At 45.2% G+C, this 22,708-nt stretch overlaps 1 protein-coding gene across 1 annotated transcript in view; it reads left to right on the top strand.

The window, feature by feature from the left end:
- Window positions 1–4,288: 4,288 nt before the first annotated feature.
- Window positions 4,289–22,708, top strand: part of KMT5B (lysine methyltransferase 5B) — a gene marked incomplete at its 3' end in the record, with an annotated part of 53,814 nt that continues 35,394 nt past the window's right edge. Inside the window, exons 1-3 of the mRNA XM_080693611.1 lie at window positions 4,289–4,520; window positions 16,630–16,777; window positions 22,261–22,329. Coding sequence (XP_080549737.1) covers window positions 4,361–4,520; window positions 16,630–16,777; window positions 22,261–22,329 — 377 coding nt within the window. The 5' untranslated portion in view covers window positions 4,289–4,360. The remainder of the gene's footprint in view (window positions 4,521–16,629; window positions 16,778–22,260; window positions 22,330–22,708) is intronic.

Genomic DNA, 22,708 nt, shown 5'->3' with positions numbered 1-22,708 from the left:
CATCACAGAGAGACTGCACCTTCTTTGTGGGGAGGGGCCCTGTGGGAGCCGCGAGGCCTGTGGGCTGTGCTAGCCACCAGTGTCTTCGGCTCCTGCTTCTCCTCATCCTCCGTCAGTATCCCTGGGGTGAGCTTTGTAGTCCTGTAGGAAAGGTCGTGCCAGCAAGAGCAGATTCACATCATCGGGGCAGAACAAAGTATGCCAAGAGAATTAATATTCACTCTGAGCTGACACGTTACAAAGAGCCCCAGAATTCTCATTTGTGAGCTTATGTAAGGTCTGTGTCATTACTGACCACTGTCATGACTATGTGGACAGTGTGGCCGTCTCTGCGGGCTGTGTCAGCCTCGTTCTGTGATTGACAAGCGCGTCTTACGCCGTGGGACCTTCAGTTAGCAGTAGCCAACCTGAGTCACACGTGTTCGCAATTTAGTTGAAATATGTATAAATCAGAGTGGATCTCAGGCTCTGTTCTGCAAACTTGGCTAAAGGGCGCCACTGCTGAAATGATTTGTTGGTGAACATTTCTAAGTTTCAGGAAACATGGGTTTATAGATGCAGTTTCCTTAAAGTAACATTTCTGTAGCGGTTTCTCAGATGTTGTGGTCTCGCGGATGATGAAGTGGGTCAGTGAGTGCTGGCAGGCTTCTCACTCTGGAGCTGGCCCTCGGAGCCGTCCCCAGGAGGCCCCACCCCGAGTTGGTGTGCCTCCTATCTCCCGAGCATAAGGATTCTCCGGAGAGATGACTTGCGATATCTTGTGTCTGTCTGAAGTTCTTTAGTTCAGTCGAAAGTTTCTCCTTTCTAGCTGGGCATGGTGGCGCATGATTGTAATCCCAGGACGTGAAAGGCTGAGACAGAAGGATTGCAGGTTCACAGCGAACCTCAGCTACTTAGTGAGGCCCTCCACGACTTAGGGAGTCCCTGTTTCCAAATAAAGAATAAAAAATAGGCCTGGGTGTAGCTCGGAGGTAGAATGGCCCTGGTTTCAATCCCTAGTACCGCAAAAGAAAATAAAAAAACAAAACAAATGCTATTTTCTGTTCCATATAGATAGATTCTTTTTAGGTCTTATCACTAGGAAAATTAGGATTCCTTCAGGTCTTAAAAGCACATACTTTGAGTCATTATCTGTAAGTAGTGTGTCCTGTTCTGGGTATGGACTCCTTAAAGGAGAAAAAACACTTTTCCAACTTGTCCTTCCCTTTTTCTCTTGAGATAGAGAAGAAGGAGCTGAGCCCAGGGCAAACTGGCAGCTGGGAGGGAGGTCGCTGGCGGCGCTGTGAGTCTTGACCTGTCTGTGCCTGTGCCCTCAGCGCTGCGGGCATCTTGAGAAGAGGAGGACTTGAGAGGTCAGGCAGGGCCTTTAATTTAGACTTTAAATGCAGTGCTGGTGACCCAGTTTGACTACAACCTCATTTCTTTCGTTTATCAGTTGAGTGCCTCTGATCTACTTTGTGTTATGCTAATACTAGGATCAGAGTTAAGAAAATGGATTCTTGAAAATTGATTCTTGACCTCCGAAACTTTAAGTCAGCTAAGGAAGCAGACAGTTGTGGTGACCTACGGGCTTTGCCCAAGTCTTGTAGTAGGGATGTGCGATGGGTTTTGGAGGGTCAAGAAGACTTTGTAAAGGACCTAAACGCTGGACGGGGCCTGACATACCAGACTAAAAGACGGCTCGTAGGAGTCCAGCAGGCAGAGGAAGAAGGTGAGGGAGCCGTGGCACCTGGCGTCGTGTTTCAGCCGTCCTGTGTCTACATGCTTCAGAATACACCGCACTGGCCATTTGCCTGGTGGGGTGGCCACATTTAGAATCCCAGCTTCGGGAGGACGAGGCAGGAGGATCGATTGCAAGTCCGAAGCCAGCCTTGGCAATTTGGCAAGACCCTGTCTCAAAGTGAAAAAAATAATAATAAAGGGAGGACAGGCTGTGCCGGCACATGCCAGTAACCCCAGTACTTGGGAGGCCGAGACAGGAGGATCACAGTTCACGGCCAGCCTCTCCCACTAAGGCCCTCTGCAACCTAGTGACACCCTGTTTCAAGATAGAAAATGAAATGGGGGGCTCGGGGCATAGCTTGGAGGTAGAGTACCCTTGGGCTCAATCCCCAGTACCACCAAAAAAATTTTTTTTTGCAAAGTTTAGTTTGAATAGCCTTTAGCCTCTGTCTGATGTGGTTTTACTTGCCCTTCCCCGTGATAGAAGCACGGGAGAGTGAGCAGGAATTGGCAGCGCCTGTGAGGGAACGACTGTGAGACTCTTCTCAGCCTGTCCTGAACACGTCACACACACTTCATTCCAGTGTGCATTTACACAGACCTGAGGTGAAGTAAAAGTTTCGTGTGTTTGTGTTGGGTATTATTACAGGATCTCTGGGCGGCACTAATAGAAGTACCAGATCCTTTAGCATGAGGCTGGAGATGAGTGGTAGCGCGTGTGCTTGAACCATGTGCAAGGCCCTGTGTTCAAACTGCAGAACAGCAGCTTATTAAGGCCCTGTTTCAAAATCAGAAATTAAATATGGCTGGGGGAAGCCGAGCATGGTGGCACACGCCTTTAATCTCAGTTCTTGGGAGGCTGAGACAGGAGGATCACAGTTTGCAGACAGCCTCAGCTAATACTCAGTGAGGCCCTTTGCAACTCAGTGTGACCCTGTATCAAAGAATAAAAATTGAGTTGGGCGTGGTGGCGCACACTTGTAATCCCAGCATTCGGGAGGCTGAGACCAGAGGATCGCGGTTTGCAGCCAGCCTCAGCTACTTAGTGAAGCCCTTTGCATCTCAGTGAGATCTGGTTTTAAAATAAAGAATAAAAAATAGGGCAGGGGGTGTAGCTCGGAGGTCCAATGCCCCTGGGTTCCATCCCCAGACATAAAAAAAAAAAAAAAAGAATAACAATTGGGCTGAGGGTGTAGCTTGGAGGTAAAATGCCCCTGGGTTCCATCCCCAGTACAGCAAAAAATTAAAAAAAAATAAAAACTGCTCGTGTTTCTGTTCCACTCATGTTCCTGTTGCAGGTTGTTTGGCACTGGGCATGTAGCCCCCGTTTGACCTGTAAGTTGGAGTTCTTGTACTGACCTTAATCCCTTTAGACTATAAAGTTGTATATTTGTGCTTTTTATCTTAGAGCATTAAGAGGCTAGGGCTGGCTTCGAACCTGCACGATCCTCCTGTCTCAGCCTCCCAAGTGCTGGGATTCCAAGTGTGCACCACCACACTCGGCTCTTCCTGGGGCCTTTTTAGCCTGACTTAGACTAAAGCATAATTGCATAATGAAGTGATATAACGAATTTAATTTTTCTTATGCTATTTGCGACAAACATGATTTATTATACCCTCATTTGTAAAGGTCTTGGTAAATTATGAGCATCCCCAACCATCCAAATCCATCCAGTCTGTAAGTCCAGCTAATTAAGGTTCAGATATTGAGTGAGGCTGCCTCTATTGCCAGATACATAATGGTGTGTCCGTTTTGTGGTGATCACACAGGACTGATGAAACAGATACGCCTACGTGGGCACTACTTCAGTATTTCATATGGGTTCTTTAAACACCATGAGCAGCGACTTCCAACTAAAAGCCAAAAGATGCTGGGCGTGGTGGCGCACGCTTGTCATCCCCGCGCTCGGGAGGTGGAGACAGGAGGATCGCGCTGGCTTAAGAGACCCTGTTTCCAAATAAAAAAATATACATATATAATAGGTCTGGGAGTGTAGCCTGGAGGTAGAAGGGCTACCAGGAACCCCAGTACCACCAAAAAAAAAAAAAAGTGACGTGAAGTTCCTAATTGTCCTTGTTCATACCCTCGCCTAAGTTCTGTTTGTAGTTTTCTCCATAAGTAGTGAGTGGCTAGCATAAAAGTATTTCCTTACTATGGTGGACAGGGTGCCACACACTGCTTTTCCTAAGCTCTCCTGGGGCAAGGAGAGGATTTCCTTGTGTTGCTCAGAGCTCACAGAGCCTTTTCAGAACCTGCAGTGTGAGTAGATTTGAGCTGTCCCTAGATGGCAGCATAAAGGAGATCGGTGCTGGTTGGTAGCTAGAGGGTACACGCTTACTGAGCGCCTACTCTTCCCAGGCACTGCTCGGCACACGGCGTGCACACGGCAGAATGACTCCTGCCCTACGGAGTTTACGTTGTGATTAGTCTGGGCACTGTTCTGAGCATGAGAGTGGAGACAGGAATTACTAATCCCCACCGCGTGTGTCTTCCTTAGGGTTTTTGAGCACGCTCTTTCATATATTTACCTCCCGTTTTGTTTTTCATATTTTTTCTGCTAGGAGAGAACATTGAAATTATTCTCTGAGCTATTTGAAGAGAGTGACTAGATGCACCTGGGCCAGGCTGTCTGTGGGCATGAAGTGGTTGGGAGAATCCAAGAACATGGTGATGAATGGCAGGAGGAATGGAGGCAAGTTGTCCAGTGACCATCCGCAGAGCCAGTCGAAGCTGCAGCACGCGGGCAAGGACGCCTTGAAGACGGGCAGGAGCGCAGCTGAGAGGAGGGCCAGCAGATGTACGTACACACTCGGGCCATCGCTGTCCTCACTGATATGCGCATCGTCGTTTTTAGCCTGGAATGTGCGTCATTTCCTTCGTCATAGACAGTAGGGCTGGGGATAGAGCTCAGCGGCGGAGCATTTGCCCAGCCTGTATCCACGGCCCTGGGTTCAGTCCCCAGCTCCCTAAGACAAAACGTATGATTTATATCAATTTTTATTCTCATTAAAAAAATAAGTTTAAATTTTTATATAATCTTTATATGCTTTTTAATTCATGAAATATTTTGTAGAATTTATATGTAAATGGTCGAGCTAACTCTGCTAGAAACATTTTTGAAATACTACTGCTGGGTTTCTTGTAAGTTTAAACTGTATTTTTTATATTTTATATAAGTAAAAATATGTACTTTTTCGCTAGCTTCGGTAAACGATGGAGTGTTAAGAATACTGAAGTCCATCTAATTGGGACGGAGGGTACATAGAACTGACCGCTTTGGTGCAGCTCACAGAGCGCAGCCTCCGTGCTTGTCAGGGTGAGCTATTTTTCCTGATAGATAGTGAAGCACTAAAGGTAAATTGTTTTATTGCCTCTCTATTTCTTGATGGGAAAGAGGCTACTTTTTGAGAGTTTGAATACTTAGAGGTTTAGCCGGGCATGGTGGTGCCTACTTGTAATCCCCGTGGTTTGTTATTTAATAGTTTCTCTTAGGGTAGTGAGATGCCCAAGGATTAGTTTAAACCCGAGTAGGCAGTTATATAAAGGTTGTCCAAAGTGTGTGCCTTTTCCGTTTCTGCTTTCTCTGACATGAATCTAGCCGCAGCTTGAGTCAGAATTGGCTGGTTCCTGGTTTGTAGTAGACTGGGGCTCTCTACAGTTTGAAGGAGATTTCAGTAGTTGATTGATTTCCTTCTTCTTACCTCTTAGGGGTTCATGCTGTTCACCCGACCCACGCTGCCCTTAACCCTTTCTATCTCAGATCAGGATGCCTGTTCAGGAGAAAGCCAGGCACAGTTCCTATTTGGAATAAGAATAGGAGAGAGCTTTCCTTTGTGTGGGCAGCAGCTCACCCCTGAAGCTATTGCCAGCTTGTGCCCTGATCTGTCTCACCCTTAGCCTTTAGTGGGGACCTGAAGACTCGAGTACTGTAACGGCCTTATAAGTGGTGCACTGTGCTCAGCAAATCAGGTGTCCTGTAATCCTAGTACTCGGGAGGGAGAGACAGGAGAATCATAGCGTCACGGTCAGCCTCGGCGACTTAGCAAGACCCTGTTCATACTCTTCCTCCCCCCAAAAAAGTCAGATAAATAAGAATTTAGAAAATGACCGTTACAAGCTGGGCGTGGTGGCGCACACTTGTAATCCCAGCCTTTGGGAGGCTGAGACAGGAGGATGGCCGTTCACAGGCAGCCTCTGCTACTTAGTGAGGCCCTTTGCAACTCATAGAGAACCTGTTTCAAAATAAAGAATAAAAACAGGGCTGGGGGTATAGCTCAGAGATAGAGTGCCCCCGGATTCCATCCCTAATGTCACACACACACACACACACACACACACACACACAGTAAAGAAAATGACCATTACATGGAGTACACTTTGGCAAAAGTGAATAGGTAAGTGATAGGTGTGGGAAATCAGCGTGGAGATGGCAGCATCACGTTGGAGGGTGGCAAGCAAGAAAGGTGCGGGAGAGCCACCGTGCCAGCAAGCCGAGAAGTACCAGGACATGCCTCGACGCAGACTAAACGAAGCGCAACGACGTCACGCTACCTCAGGGCCCCAGGACACGGGCAAAAGCAGAGGCCGCAGACGGGTCACAGTAACTCGGATGTTTCAGTGTTCTGCTTTCAGGAATTGTTAGAACAAATAGGTAGAAGATGAGCAGGGAGAGGGTGGGTAACGCTGCAAAGCAGCTGTCAGAGTACACGTTATCTCAAGTACACATGACACATTCTCTACGACAGACCATGTGCTAGGCCATGTAACAAGTAGCGGTAAACTTAAAAAGTTTGTTTTCTGACTACAATGGAGGAAAATTAGAAATTAATAACAAAAATATTGGGAGGCGACTCACTGGTATTAAAAAATTAAACAGTATCTTCCTATGTAACTAATGAGTCAAGAAGAAATCAAAAAGAAAACCAGAAAGCACCTTGAGATGAAAGAAAATGAAAATGCAGAATGCTAAATGTTCAGATCTCTAAAAAGCGGAGAGATGCAAATCAAAACAGAGATTTCATGTGGCCAAATCAGAAGGGCAGTCATCAAGGTGGACTGCAGCTCAAGCAGGAGGCAGAGAGAAGTCATCGACAGCCATTGTGAGTGCCTGCATCAGGAAGGAATGATCCCAAACCAATAACCTCATCTTTCACCTCGCACAGCAGAGGAAGAAGAACGGGTTACACCCACAGCGAGTAGAATGCGGAGGAGAAAGACTGGATGGAAGCCAGTAAGATGTAAAACAGGTATTATTAGTCCTCTGTCAGAGGGATAGCGGAAAAGACCTGCCATTACTTAAATACTTAACATGAAAAACAACTCAAGCCGGTCATGGTGGTGCACGCTTGGAATCCCAGCATTCGGGAGGCTGAGACTGGAGGATCGTGGTTCGTGGACAGCCTCAGCTACTTAGTGAGGCCCTCCGCAACTTAGTGAGACCCTGTCTCAAAATAAAGAATAAAAAATAGGGCTGGGGTGTAGCTCAGAGGTCAAACGCTCCTGGGTTCCATCTCCAGACCCGCAAAAAAAAAAAAAAAACTCAATCAAGAAATGAACAATTGAATTAAATAGACACTTCACAAAAGAAGAAATACAAATAGCCAATAAATATATGGAAAAATAAAGTTCAGCATCAAGCTGGGCATGGTGGTGCGTTCCTATAATTCAAGTACATGAGAGGCTGAGGTAGGAAGATCGTGGATTTGAGGACAGCCTCAGCAAGTAGTCAAGACTCTCATCAACCTAGTGAGACCCTGTTTCAAATTAAAAACAGGGCTGGGGGTGTAGCTGAGAGTAGAATGCCCCTGGGTTCAATCCCCAGTGACCCCCACACACACATTCAAATCATTAGCAAGCAGAGATGCAAATTAAAACAGCGTCCATCTAGCCCAAATCAGTCATCGAAGTCAAACAGCAATAAATGCTGACAAAGATACGGGAAAACAGGAACTCGTCTACACTGTTGATGGGATGCGAGTAGTACAACTGCCGGAGATCAGTGCGGAGACTCCTCAGAGAGCGGGGATGGATCGTCATGATGCAGCTGTGCCGCTCCTGGGCCCTTCCTAAAGGGGAATAAGAATATATATATTTTTTTTTTTTTTTTTTTTTTTTTTGGTGGTACTGGGGTTCCTGGAAGCCCTTCTACCTCCGGGCTACACTCCCAGACCTATTTTTGCATTTTTTTTTAAATTTGGAAACAGGGTCTCCTAAGCCAGCGCGCGGGGCTAGCTTCGAACCTGCGCGATCCTCCTGTTTCTGCCTCCCAAGCGCGGGGATTACAAGCGTGCGCCACCACGCCCGGCAAGGGGAATAGAATATTATGGTACTATGTGCATGTTCACGCTGCACCGCAGCCAAATTCTAGAACTGGCAAAGGTATACAACAATAGATGAATGGATTACAAAATTACGGGCTATACAACAGGATGGAATTCTACTCAGCAATAAAGAAAAAATCATAGCATTTGCAGGAAAATGCCTGGCCCTGGAGAGCTTTGTGTTCAGTGAGCCGAGCCCGTCACACAGAGTGGAGGGCTTAGGTTTTTTCCCATACATGGCAGTTACTCCCAGGGAGTTAGTCGGGACACCAGAAAGGCTTTAGACAGTGGCGGAAGAGCCCCGGGGGAGCCGGGGTGGTCTGGGGAAGGGGGGGGTCAGTGACAGAAGCACGGCCACCAGCTTCATGTACACCTGAGAATGCGAGTGTTGGCTCAGTGTCCTATGTGGGAGGGGTGCTGTGTGCACGCGTGCCACTACTGCCGTGACCGCACTACCATACGAGACTGTAATGCACCAATAGAGGTGTAAAAATTTAAAATAGGTGACAGGAAACAGGAAAATTAAAGCTAAAAGTTGATTTTTGAAATGACCAACAAAATTGGCACATGTTAGGAAAAAAGTAAGAGAAGATTCAGATGACCAAGAGTGAAAGTAGAACGTGGGCACAGTGGTCCATGCTACAATCAGAGTTACTCAGAGGCTGAGGCAGGGAGATTGCACCCGGACAGTGTGGCCAAGAGGGGCTCGGAACGAGCCAGCTGTGCTGGTGCACATTGTAATCCCAGTACTTGGGAGGCTCAGACGGGAGGATCGCAGAATCACAGGTTCACAGCCAGCCTCAGCAACTTAGACCCTGTTTCAAAGTAAAAAATAAAGTAGGGCGGGAGTGTAACTCAGAGGGAGAATGACCTGGATGCAGTCCTCAGTACTACAGGAAGGGGGCTAGGGATATCTCGTGGTACAGCATTTCTGGGGTCAATTCCCAGTGCCACCAAAAAGAAAAACATGAAAAAGACATTATCACTGCCTTCTAGAAATAAAGGATGATACAGCTGGGCGTGGTGGCCCACGCTTGTAATCCCAGTGCCTGGGAGGATTGCAAGCTTGAGGACAGCCGCAGCTACTTAGTGAGGCCCTCTACTACTTAATAAGACCCTGTTTCCAAATAAAGAAAAAAAACAGCTGGGTGTGGCGGCACACACTTGTGCTCATAGTCCCAACATTTCGAAGGCTGAGACCAGGGAGATCGCAGTTTGTGAACAGCCTCAGCTACTTAGGCCCTTTGCAACTTAGACCTTTATAAAAAGAAAAAGAAAAAAAAAAAGAGAGAGAGAATTAAATAATAGGGATGGGGCATGTAGCTCAGAGGTAGAAATCCCCTGGGTTCCATCTCCAATACCACAGGGGAGGGGAAAAAAGAATGAAAGGGCTGGGATGTAGCTCAGAGGTGGAATGCCCCTGGGTTCCACCCCCAGTACTGCAATAAATAAATAAATAAACACAAGATGATTATATCAGAATATCATGAACAACTACGCTTGTAATCCCAGCATTCGGGAGGCTGAGACAGGAGGATCCAGGTTCGCAGACAGCCTCAGCTACTTAGTGTGGCCTTCTGCAATTTAGTGAGACCCTGTTTCAAAAATAAAGAATAAAAAATAGGGCTGGAATGGCCATCCTCCCAAAAGTGATCTACAGATTTAATGCAATGCCCATTAAACTACCAAGATCATTCCTCACAGACATAGAAAAATCAGTCCTTAAATTTATCTGGAATAACAAAAAGCCCAGAATAGCCAAGGTAGTTCTCAGTAACAAAAACCACGCAGGAGGAATCACAATACCTGACTTTAAACTATACTACAAAGCCATTGTAATAAAAACAGCATGGTACTGGCAAAAGAACAGATATATAGACCAATGGAGCAGAATAGAAGACCCAGAAACAAGCCCACACACTCTCAGCCAATTGATTTTTGACAAAGGGACCAAAAACATACACTGGAAAAAAGATAGCCTCTTCAACAAATGGTGTTGGCAAAACTGGTTAACCATATGCAGAAAATTGGATGTTAATCCCACTTTTTCACCCTGTACAAAAGTCAACTCACGATGGATCAAAGACTTGGAAATTAAACCAGAGACTTTGAAGCTCCTTGAAGAGGGCATAGGTCCAACACTACAACACATAGGCACAGACAAACATTTCCTCAATAAGACCCCAAAGGCACAACAAATTAAAAGGAGAATCAATACATGGGATTGCATGAAACTGAAGAGCTTCTGTTCAGCAAAGGAAACTATCAAGAACCTCAATCAAGAGCCAACAGAACGGGAGATGATTTTTGCCACCTACCCCTCCGATAGAGGACTAATATCTAGAATATACAGAGAACTCAAGAAACTCAACACTAAGAAAACAAAGCATCCAATAACAAAATGGGCAAATGAACTAAATAGACACTTCACAAAAGAAGAAATTCAAATGGCCAATAAATGCATGAAAAAATGCTCAACATCACTGGCAATCAGAGAGATGCAAATCAAAACTACCCTGAGATTGCACCTAACTCCAACTAGAATGGCAATTATTCAAAACACAAACAACAACAGATGCTGGCGAGGATGTGGAGAAGTGGGAACTCTTAAGACATTGTTGGTGGGATTGCAAATTAGTGCAACCACTTTGGAAAACAGTATGGAGAATCCTCAGAAGAATGGGAACAAATCTACCATTTGATCCAGCAATACCACTGTTGGGTATCTACCCAAAAGAAAGTAAACCAAACTACCAAACTAATGCATGTGTATCTATGTTCATAGCTGCACAATTCACCATAGCCAAACTATGGAACCAGCCAAGATGTCCATCGACAGATGAATGGATTACAAAACTGTGGGATATGTACACAATGGAATTTTACTCAGCCATCAAAAAAAACTCAATTACATCATTTTCAGGGAAATGGATGGAACTGGAGGACATTATGCTAAGTGAGATTAGTCAGGCACAAAAAATAAGAAATCAGATGCTTTCCCTAATATGTGAGAGTTAGGGAGAAAAGAGGAGCAAACAAGATAACCTAAAGGAAGAGAAAGGAGGGGGAAGAGAAAAATCTCTAAAGCACACAATGTACTTAAACATATCGAAGTCAATCACTAAGCCAAGCAAGGAAGGGAGGGACGGGGAGGGAATGGGGTGGTATTTGGGTAGAGGTTAAATCAGCGATGAGTACATGTTTATACACACAAGTTTTTTACCCCAATAAGTTGTATGAATATAATGCACCAATAAAAAAAATAAATTAAAAAAAAAATAGGGCTGGAGGTATAGCTCAGAGGTAGAATGCTCCTGGGTTCCACCCCCAGTACCAAAAAAATATATATATATCATTAACAACTGTATACCAATAAATTAGATAATTTAAATAGAATGGACAAGTTCCCAGAAAGAAAATATTTAATGTGATTAAGGAAGGATCAAAAATTCTTAAAAAACAAAGAACCCTACAATTAAAAAGAATTAGTAATTTTTAAAAACCCACAAAAATCTCAGGCTCAAATGGCTTTCTTGGTGAATTCTCCAGGGTGTCTAAAGAATTAATATGAGCTCACAAACCCTTCCAAAAAATAGAAGAGAAAGGAACATTTTCTATCTTATTATATTGCCCTGCTACTAAAATCAGGTATCGAAAGAAAACTACAGACTAATATCTTCTATGAATATGGACATAAAAATTCTCAACAGCTGGGTGTGGTGGCGCACGCTTGTGATCCCTGCACTTGTGAGGCGGAGACAGGAGGATCGCGCAGTTTTGAAGCCAGCCTCTCTGGCTTAAGAGACCCTGATTCCAAATAAAAATATAAAATAGGTCTGGGAGTGTAGCCCGGAAGTAGAAGGGTTTCCGGGAACCCCAGTATCACCAAAAAATTCTCAACAAAATATTAGCAAATCAGCTAGGTGTAGGGACATAGGCCTGTAATCCCAGTACTTGGGAGGTTGAGACAGGAGGATGACAGGGTTGAGAACAGTCTCAGGAATGTAGTGAGACTCAGCAACCTAGCAAGACCCTGTTTCAAAACAAAAATTAAAGTAGAGCTGGAGGTAGAGGAGGTAGGACGCTCCTGGGTTCAATCCCCAATACCACACACGAAACATAATTAGCATCATTTGAGGAGGATTTTACAGGCCTGGCATGGTGTTCATGCCTGTAATTCCAGTGTGTGAGAGGCATAGACAGGAGGAACACAGGTTCAAGGGCAGCCTCAGCGAGTAGTGAGACTCTCATCAACTCAGCAGCAGCAAGACCCTGTTCTGTTTCAAAATTTTAAAAAAGGCCAGAAGCTGGGCGTGGTGGGCACGCTTGTAATCCAAGCATTTGGGAGGCTGAGACCCAAGGATCGCGGTTCACGGACGGCCTCAGCTGCTTAGTGAGGCCCTCTGCAACTCAGACTCGGTTTCAAAACAAAGAATAAAATATTGGGCAGGGGGTGTAGCTCGGAGGTTGAATGCCCCTGGGTTCCATTCCCTGTACCACCAAAAAAAAAAAAAAAAGGCTGAACATGGTGGCACATACTTGTAATCCCAGTACTTGGGAGGCTGAGATAGAATTGCAGGTTCACGGCCAGCCTCAGCTACTTAGGCCCTCTGCATCTTAGACCCTATTTCAAAATAATTTAAAAAATAGGGCTGAGAATGTAGCTCGGAGGTAGAATGCCCCTGGGTTCAATCCCCAGTACTGCAAAACAAACAAAAACCTTAAAATTTCATTAACTGACATTCCAAAACAAAATAATTTTTAAAAATTATTTCTTGAGCCAGGCATGGTGGTGCATGTTTATAATCCCCGCGCTTGGGAGGCGGAGACAGGAGGATCGTGCAGGTTCGAAGCCAGCCAGGCTGGCTTAAGAGACCCTGTTTCCAAATAAAAAATATAAAAAGGTCTGGGAGTGCAGCCAGAGGTCGAAGGGCTTCCAGGTACCACACACACACAAAAGTATTTCTTGAGCCGGGAGTGGTGGCTCCCGCTTATAATCCCAGCATTTGGGAGGCCGAGACAAGAGGAGTACAGTTCACGGCCAGCCTCAGCTACTACTTAGGCCCTTTGCAACTCAGTGAGACCCTGTTTCAAAATTAAAGAATAAAAAATAGGGCTGGGGCTGTAGCAAAACCTAGAATAGCTCTAACAATCTTGAAAAAGAACTAAGAGAAGTCCTACTTCCCAGTTCATATCTTACCACGAAACTGCAGGGACGATCTGGGACCAGTGGAGAGCCGTTAACGGGAACAAGAGCGCAGAAGAAAATCTTTGCATTTTTGGTCAGTTGCTTTTTAACAAGTTCCAAAAAAAATTCAGTAAGGAAAGAGTAGTCTTTTCAGTGTTGAAAAAATTGAATGCCTATATGTAAAGAATGAATTTGAAACCCTGTCTCGTACAGTATATAAAAATTAGCCCAATGTCTGTAACCCCAGCACTCAGAAAGCCGAGACGAGGATCACAAGCTGGAAGCGAGCCTCTGCAACTTAGGGACTCTCAGCAACTCTTTGCAAGACTCTGTTTCCAGAGAAGTAAAATGAGGCCTCAGTGTAGCTCAGAAGTACAACATCCCGAGGTTCAGTCCTCTAAAACACACACAGCATTTTCGATTTTCAAGTGGGCAAAGGGTTTGAATAGCCAGGTTTCTCAGAGTTACACAAATGGCCAGCAGGTAAGTGAAAGATGAAAGCAAATGGAAACCACGAGGAACTGCTACGATCGCCAGATGTCCAGAGGCAAAAGACAGATGGTGTTGGATGGGACGCGGGAGATTTCTCCCCTGTTCTCTTAGTGGGAGTGTGACCCTTTCTTTGGAAAACAGTCTGCCAGTTCCCAAGACATTAAACAGAGTCAGCGTTTAACCCAGCGCTTCTGAGTAGAATGGGAAACATAATGTACACACAAGAACTCGCTTTTTGTTTGTTTGTTGTTTTGTTTTGTTTTGCAGTACCGGGCATGGAACCCAGGGGCATTCTATCTCCGAGCTACACCCCCAGCCCTACTTTTTATTCTTTATTTTGAAACAGGGTCTCACTGAGCTGCAGAGGGCCTCACTAAGTAGCTGAGGCTGTCCGCGAACCGCGATCCTCCTGTCTCAGCCTCCCAAATGCTGGGATTACAAGCGTGCGCCACCACGCCCGGCCCCTCAGCCCTATTTTCATTCTTTATTTTGAAACAGGGTCTCACTGAGTTGCAGAGGGCCTCACTAAGTAGCTGGGGCTGTCCAGGGACCGCGATCCTCCTGTCTCAGCCTCCTGAATGCTGGGATTACAAGCGTGCGCCACCACACTCAGCTAATAACTTTTATTTTTGTCAGTAGGATTTGAACCCAGGAGCATTCTACCTACCTATGAGCTACACCCCCAAACACTCCCTTATATTTGGTGCTACAGATTGAACTCAGGGGCATTTTACCTCCAAGCTACATCCCCAGCCCTATTTTACTACTTATTTTGAAACAGGGCCTCACCATATTGCCGAGGCTGCCTGCCAACCCATTATCCTCCTGTCTCAGCCTCCCAAGTACGGGAATTACAAGCATGTGCCACCATGCCCGGCTCCCCCAGTCCTATCTTATTTTTATTTTGAAATAGAGTCTCTCATGCTGGTCTTAAACTTCCAATCCTTTTGTGTCATCCTCCCAAGTACTGGTATTACAGGTATATGCCTCTGTACCCAGTTTACCCCAAATAATTTTATACCAATATTCCTAGTAACTTTATTCATTCAGAAAATATGGAGCCGGGCGTGGTGGTACATGCTTGTAATCCCCACACTTGGGAGGCTGAGACAGGAGGGTCACACAGGTTCGAAGCCAGCCTCAGCTACTGAGTGAGGCTCTCAGCAACTTAGTGAGACCCTGTTTCCAAATAAAATAGAAAATAGGTCTGGGAGTATAGCCCAGAGGTAGAAAGCCCCTGGGTTCGCCAGGCATGGTGGCACACGTTTGTAATCCCCACACTTGGGAGGCGGAGACAGGAGGATCGCACAGGTTCGAAGCCAGCCATGCTGGCTTAAGAGACCCTGTTTCCAAATAAAACCTATAAAATAGGTCTGGGAGTGTAGCCTGGAGCTAGACGGGCTTCCAGGAACCCCAGTACCACCCCCCCCCCAAAAAAAAGCCCCTGGGTTCCACCCTCAGTACCACCAAAAAAAAAAGAAAATATGGAAAAAACTCAGATATCCATCAGTGGAAATATGTATACCCATACAGCGGCGTATTATTTGACCATAACAAGAGATGTAGTGCTAATGCTTGGTAGTATAGCACAGATGAACCTTGGAAAGCAGCCAATCACAGAAGGCCACCTCCTCCGTGATTCCATCAATAGGAGTTTTCCAAACAGGCAAATCCTAGAGACAGAAAGTAGACTAGTAGTTTCAAGGGTCTACATAGGAGTGAGGAATGGATAGAGACTGCTAATGGATGTTGGAATTTGTTTGGGGAGTGACAGTTGCACAGTTGTGTGACTGTGTTAAAAAAAATCACTGGATTGCGCACTCTAAAAGGGTGAATTGTGTGTTAGATGAATTATGTTTTAGAAAGGCTAAGAAAATATAACCGTTTTTATAGCTTTTCACATACCTGCATGCAAGTAACTTGACTGCAAAACTATATACCTCCCTTTGGCAGAGAACCACATAGATTTATTTGGTTTTGTGAAAGAATAGTTAAAAAGGTTAGCCAGGTATGGTGGCGCATGTTTGTGATCCCGGTGTTTGGGAAGCTGATACTTCAATCACAACATAAAATGATTGCAGGTTCGCAGCCAGCCTCAGCAACTTAGTGTAAAGCCCTGTTTCAGAATGCAAAAATAAAATAGCCAGGCTTGGTGGTGCACACTTGTAATCCCAATATTTGGGAGGCTGAGACAGGAGGATTGCAGGTTCTCAGGTCAGCCTCAGCAACTTAGGCCCTGTATCAAAAAAGAAAGAAAGAAAAGGGATGGGAGTGTAGCTCAGCTGTAGAATGCCCCTGAGTTAGAGCCACAGTTTTAATTAATTAATTAACTAATTAGGGCTGGAGGTGTAGCCCTGCGTTCAATCCCCAGTGCCAACAAAACAGCGATGTGAGAGGTACGACTCCTCCTAGCCAGGCATGGGACTATGGGATTGCACCTGTCATCCTAGCGCTGGGTGGGCTGAGCCTGGAGGACCCCAGGTTCTCAGCCGGCTCAGCAACTTAGCAGGGTTCTTGGCAACGCAGACCCTGCTTCACAGCTGAAATTACAATAGGGCCGAGGGGGCGTAGCTTGGAGGTAAAATGCTTCTGAGCTCAATCCCAGCACCACCACCAGCACCACCCAAAAAGGAGGCAATTCTTTTCTTAATTACTAAAACTGATGGAAGCTGGGCACCATGGCACATGCCTGCGATCCAGCTTTTAGGAGACGGAAGCAGGAAGATCACAGGTTCAAGGCCAGCCTCAGCAATCTAGATCCTATTTCAAAAGGAAATATTTAAGAACTGATTGAAGCGAGTTTCAGTTGTTGGTCACCACCTCGAATGGACAATGATAGGATTTTTAGGAGCGTGGCAGCCTAAGTAACTGTCAGTCTGAGTCACTTTCTCTCTTGCTTTTTACAGGTAATGGTAGCTCAGGATTCGAAGGCCAGAGCCGCTATGTGCCGTCTTCGGGAATGTCCGCCAAGGAGCTCTGTGAAAATGACGACCTAGCAACGAGCTTGGTTCTTGATCCGTATTTAGGTTTTCAGACACACAAAATGAATACTAGGTAATTTGAAGTCTTTATCCTGAATGGAGCACATGATGATGTTGAATTTCAGAAACTAGATGGCTAATTTTACCTCTGTTCAAAATTTTAAATGACATGAAAGGAAAGTTCTGAGCCACAGGATTGTCTGCACGTGAGCCGAGAAGCGAAGGAAGCGTCCGAGGGCCTTGTCGGCTTTGATTGCGTGTTCTCATTTTACCTCAAACATTTCAATCGCAGCATAAAATGAGCATCATTTTCATGTTTCCAGTGTTGGGGAAAATTGTCTTAGTTAAAAGTGTAGTCTTATAGCCTATGAAACCCTAAAAATGTATGATTCTTCCAACTGAACCTAATTATATTAGTTATTCTCCATGATTTTGTTATAGATTTTTTTATATTCTTTCAAATAAATATAGGAAACTTTGCCTTCAGCTAGTTATAAATTAAGGTCATGTTTAGTTTTTGGTATGTAGGTAAGCAAGCCGATGTCTGTCTGTTGAGTATTAAATGTTGTGTACATAAAGTACTAATTGCACTAGTCTCGAATTCTCCCACCCTTTAACATCTATGGTCTCTAATTCCTTTATTCTACTTCTCTAAATAGCATTTCTCCCTCAGAAAAGAGCCTTAGATTATTTCGCAATTGCTTCTGCCACCAAATAGGTCAGAACCTTGCAGCCTTTATGTCTGCCTCTGTGGCAAGGGTTTTGAGTCTGGCGGGAATGCACTCGAGCAAGGACTCAGAGTGGAGAGGCAGTCTGGGCCCGGCCCTCACTTCCACCACACCCTCCCTGGCACTTTGTTGCCCAGTGTCTGACAAGCCAGGAGGGACTAGAGAACCAGGTGGACGGGCACTGGCACTCGACGGAGGTAGGCACTGGTGAACGCAGCTGACGGGAGGGAAGCCAGGGCTCCTGTCTCCCCCTTTTAATTCTGTTCCTTGCTAAAATCAAAATAAGACGCTGTGCTTCACTTCTCAAGTATTTTCTAAATCTAGAAAGAAGTGATGTAGGCAGAAAGGTGGCTCGGGATTTTCCTACCACTTCTGTAGCCACATATCTTTACACACTCAAAGTAAAATGTTGGAATGGAATTGAAAGATCATTTAAGTATCTCTCCCAGATGGCGGGCTGTTTTCTGAAAACTTACCTCGATGACCTGATGTCTAAGATATATCTTGCGTTATTTTTTAAGTTCGTTTCCTTTTTTTTCCTTTGATCAGAAGTGACTAGTGCTCATTCTCCTCCTAGAAGAGCTGATCGAATTTAAGTTACCCTTTAGCACCCCCTTATGTTTTGTTTTCTTTTCTCCAGAGCTAAGAAATAGGAATCACTTCTTGCACAGTAGTCTAGTAGTGTCCTGGATATTACTGCAAAGGCACATAATTTGGGCCTAGACTCTTTGAGAAAGTTATGTTCGAGTATGACCTGTACACTGAGACGCATATAACACATTTTAGAGAGTTATTTCATCAAAATTAACAACAAAAGCCAGGCACACACCTTGAATCCCAGTACTTGGGAGACTGAGACAGGAGGATTGCAGTAGGCCAGCCTCAGCAACTGATGAGACTCCGCTGAAAGTATGGCTCAGAGGTAGAGTACCCCTGGGTGGAGTCCCCCCGCCCAAAGAAAAGGAGAGGAGAAGTTGTAGTGTCTTGGGAAAGAGCCTCTTGTACCTGAGACCCTCGTGCTTTACTGCAGAGGATGCGGGTGCACTGGTACTGCTTTCACCACAGGAAATGCTCCCGTTTGCCGTACTGCTCTCCTGGGCCAGTGCTGCTCGTCATGGTTGTGCCTTGGAGTCACCCGAGGATCTTGTACACATGCAGGTTGAGTCGGTGGCTTTGGGGTGGGCCTGGGAGTGTGTATTTCTGACAAGCTCCCGAACTGCATTTGGGATTGTTGTGGCCTAGCCTGGCCTCTGAGGTTCACTGTGATTGATGAGCAGATGTTTCTAATCTGTAGTGTCCAAAGACTAACTTCAGACTACATCATGAACTGTGCCAGACAAAGGGGTTGGAGTGTGGCTCAGCAGGAGAGGACTTGCCCAGCATATGTGAGGCCCTGGTTCCATTCTCAGCACTGCCAGAAATAAAAACAAGTAAAATGTAAATTTCATGATTGCCACTCAAATATTCAAATATTATATAAGGGGACTCCTAAGTTAAAATCTACCCTATTCCCACGGAAACGGAGCGTCTAAAAACCAAAGCTGCTTAAACAAACCTGTGCAGGAAAACACTTATTCATATTTTTCAGTGCGGCCTTTAGTTACACGCACACAGGATCCTGGAGGCCAGGTCTCCTGGTCCCTGGACCAAGCAGATTGGCCTGATGTCATGCCGACGCGCTGGCTGCCATGTTGGTGCCGTCCCCTCCCTCCCTCCTGTCGGAAGCTCTGGGCTCGCCTCACAGGCATTTCAGCACTTTCCCGAGAGCTGGTGTTTAGGGATACAGACTTTTTTCTTGCCTTTTTTTTTTTTGTGGTGCTGGGATCAAACCCAGGGCTTACACAAGCTCAGCCATTGAGCTGTATCTCCAGCCCACAGAAGTTTTATTTTGTTTGCTTTTTTTTTTTTTTTTTTTTTGCGGGTCTGGGGGTAGATGGAACCCAGGGGCATTCAACCTCCAAGCTACACCCCATGCCCTGGTTTTTATTCTTTTTTTTTTTTTTTTTTGGTGGTACTGGGGTTCCTGGAAGCCCTTCTACCTCCAGGCTACACTCCCAGACCTATTTTTACATTTTTATTTGGAAACAGGGTCTCCTAAGCCAGAGCGCACGGCTGGCTTCGAACCTGCGCGATCCTCCTGTCTCCGCCTCCCGAGCGCGGGGATTACAAGCGTGCGCCACCACGCCCGGCCATTCTTTATTTTGAAACAGGGTCTCACTGAGTTGCGGAGGGCCTCACTAAGTAGCTGAGGCTGTCCGCGAACCGCAGTCCTCTGGTCTCAGCCTCCTGAATGCTGGGATTACAAGCGTGCGCCACCACGCCTAGTTTCCACAAAAGTTTTATTAACGAAGCTTATTAATTTTAATGGAAAGTGGTACGCATCTTTCCTTAATTTTTGTGTGTGTGAGGTACTGGGATAGAACCCCATAGTCTTCTACCTCTGAGCTACACCTCCAGACCTACTTTATATTTTATTTGGAAACAGGATCTCACTAAGTTGCTCTGAGGCTCACTAAGCTCCTGAGGCTGGCCTCAAACCTATGATCCTCCTGTCTCAGCCTCCCAAGTACTGGGATTACAAGCGTCGCCACCACACCAGGCTCTTTATGGACTTAATTGAAAATAAAACTGTTCTTCCTTTATCTTTTGAGAAAGAATTACCAGAATGTTGACTTAAATCATTTTCAAATATATTTTCTAAAAACTAAGGACAATCAAAATGCTTTACTGGAGTAGTTCATTAAACTCTTAAATTACTGGTTCATGGACTTCTCAGTCTTTGAGTGCAGAAGAAGTGACTGGAAGATGTAGTGGACCTTCAGTTTTAATTCCTTGTCGCTGTCTCTGTGTTAATTGTATGTAAGTGGTCTCCGTGCATGTACAATTTGATTTGTCATGTCATCGTTTCTCATTTTTATATCAATTTGCCTCTCCTTCTTCTTTGGGTGTACCTCCAAGAATAGTGTTTTAAAACAGTATATGGCCGGGCGTGGTGGGCACGCTTGTAATCCCCGCGCTTGGGAGGAGGAGACAGGAAGATCGCACAGGTTCCAAGCCAGCCGCTGGCTTAAGAGACCCTGTTTCCAAATAAAAAAGTATAAAAAAAATAGGTCTGGGAGTGTAGCCCAGAGGTAGAAGGGTTTCCAGGAACCTCAGTACCACCAAAATAATTAATTAATTAATTAAAAAACAACAGTCTATGTAGCTGGGTGTGGTGATGCACTCTTATAATCCCAGTACTTGAGAGGCCGAGACAGGAGGATCGCAGGTCCTAGAACAGCCCCAGCAATGTTATAAGACTCTTAGCAACTTAGTGAGACCCTGTTTCAAAAACAAAAAAGCTGGGTGTGGGGGGCATGCTTGTAATCTCAGCCTTGGGAGGCTGAGACAGGAGGCTCGCAGGTTCATGGCCAGCCTTAGCTACTTAGTCCCTTTGCAACTCAGTGAGACCCTGTTTCAAAATAAAGAATAAAAAATAGGGCTGAGGGTATAGTTCAGAGGTAGAATGCCCCTGGGTTCCATCCCTAGTACTGCAAAGATAATAATAATAATAATAATAATAATAATAATAATAATGATGATGATGATGATGATGATGAGCTGGGCATGGTAATGCACATTTGTAATCCTTGGGAGGCTGATACAGGAGGATCACAAGTTCACAGCCAGCCTCATCTACTTAGTGAGGCCCTTTGAAACTTAGACCCTGTTTCCAAATAAAGAATTAAAAATGGGGCTAGGGGTGTAGCTCGGAGGTAAAATGCCCTTGGGTTCAATCCCTAATTCCAGAAAAAGAGAGAGAGAAAGAGAAGAAAGAGGAGGGAGGGAGGTGGGTGAAAGTGTAGGTCAGAAGTAGAACGCCCCTGAGTACAATCCCCAGAATCACATACACAAGAAAAGGAGTTGGGGCCCGAAGTCATAAGGACGAGGTGGATGCTTTCAATTCGCTTCCTTGTTCAGGTAGCATGACCCTGAGATTTCACAGCACCGTAAGACTCGGCCAGTGGTGGGCTAAATAGATAGCATGAGAAAGCAAGAAGGTTTAGCGTAGAGCGCTTTAACTTGGGAACTCTTCGTGTGTGTGTGTGTGTGTGTGTGTGTGTGTGTGTGTGTGTGTGTGTTATGGGGATTGAACCCAGGGGCATTTTGCCTCTGCGCTACACCCCCAACCCTATTTTATTTTTTATTTTGAAGCAGGGTTTAAGTTGCCTAGAGCCTCTCTCAGTTGCTTAGCCTGTCCTCGAACCTGTCATCCTACTGTCTCAGCCTCCCAAGTGCTGGGATTATAGGCATGTGCCACCATACCTAGTTCTTATTTTTTATTTTGAAACAGGGTCTTCCCAAGTTGCTGAGGTCTCACTAAGTTGCCAAGGCTGATGACCTTGCAGTCTTCCAATCACAGCCTCCCAAGTGCTGGGATTACCGCTGGGTACCATCGCTCTGGGCTTTTTTTTTAACCTAATCTAAATGTCGTCTTGTGTGGTCCTTACTCGTCCTTCTATCAATATAACCATCTAGCTTTTATTTACTTTTGTGTGTATTACTCATATTCACCCTTGGCTATGCATTGACAAATCACTTTAAGTGCTAGTGTGGGCAAAGACTTTTTTCTCAAACCTTGTAACTTAATCTGTTAAGATTGTGTTAAGTGGGAAGCAGAGCATTTGAGCAGCTTGGCCCTGTTTCCCCTGCTGAGCCTTCGTGGAGTTCTTAAATGTCACTGTTCTAAGGATTTTTGCTACATGGAATATTGTAAATCTGTTTAGAGATTACACATGCAAATTGTACAAATAGCTGTTTATTGTTGTTTGTTTTTGCATTTATTTAGTGCCTTTCCTTCGAGGAGCTCAAGGCATTTTTCAAAATCTGACAGTTTTCCTCACAACAACCCTGTGAGGTAGGTAGAGTGCATTACAGACAATAATAAGATACCAACTAACCTGTTCCAGCCTGTGACGTGTTTTTTAATGCTAAGAAGTTTGAGATCAGCAAAAGCACAAGTTTTAGAAACTTTAGCAAACCTTTTAAAATAGTTTGGTCTTGGTTTTATTTTTTAAAATCACTTGTACTCCATAACAGGGTAATTTTAAGAGAAATCACTCATCAAAAGATGAGGAGTCAATCCATGGGATTAGCTGAGCACTGATTGCAGGACTCAGCCAGGTACGTGTCTGGTTCTTGTTTACTTTCAGGTCAAGCAGGAGTGGAGAGCTGTGGTCCTGTGGCTCCTCTGCACCTCCAAGGACTGTCCGTGCCACCTGCTGCAGAGGGGAACT

Source organism: Muscardinus avellanarius, assembly GCF_963383645.1.
Source record: "Muscardinus avellanarius genome assembly, chromosome: 1".
Classification (NCBI taxonomy): Eukaryota; Metazoa; Chordata; class Mammalia; order Rodentia; family Gliridae; genus Muscardinus; species Muscardinus avellanarius.
Note: the sequence above shows the minus strand (reverse complement) of the source record. Positions and strands in the feature narration are given on the sequence as shown.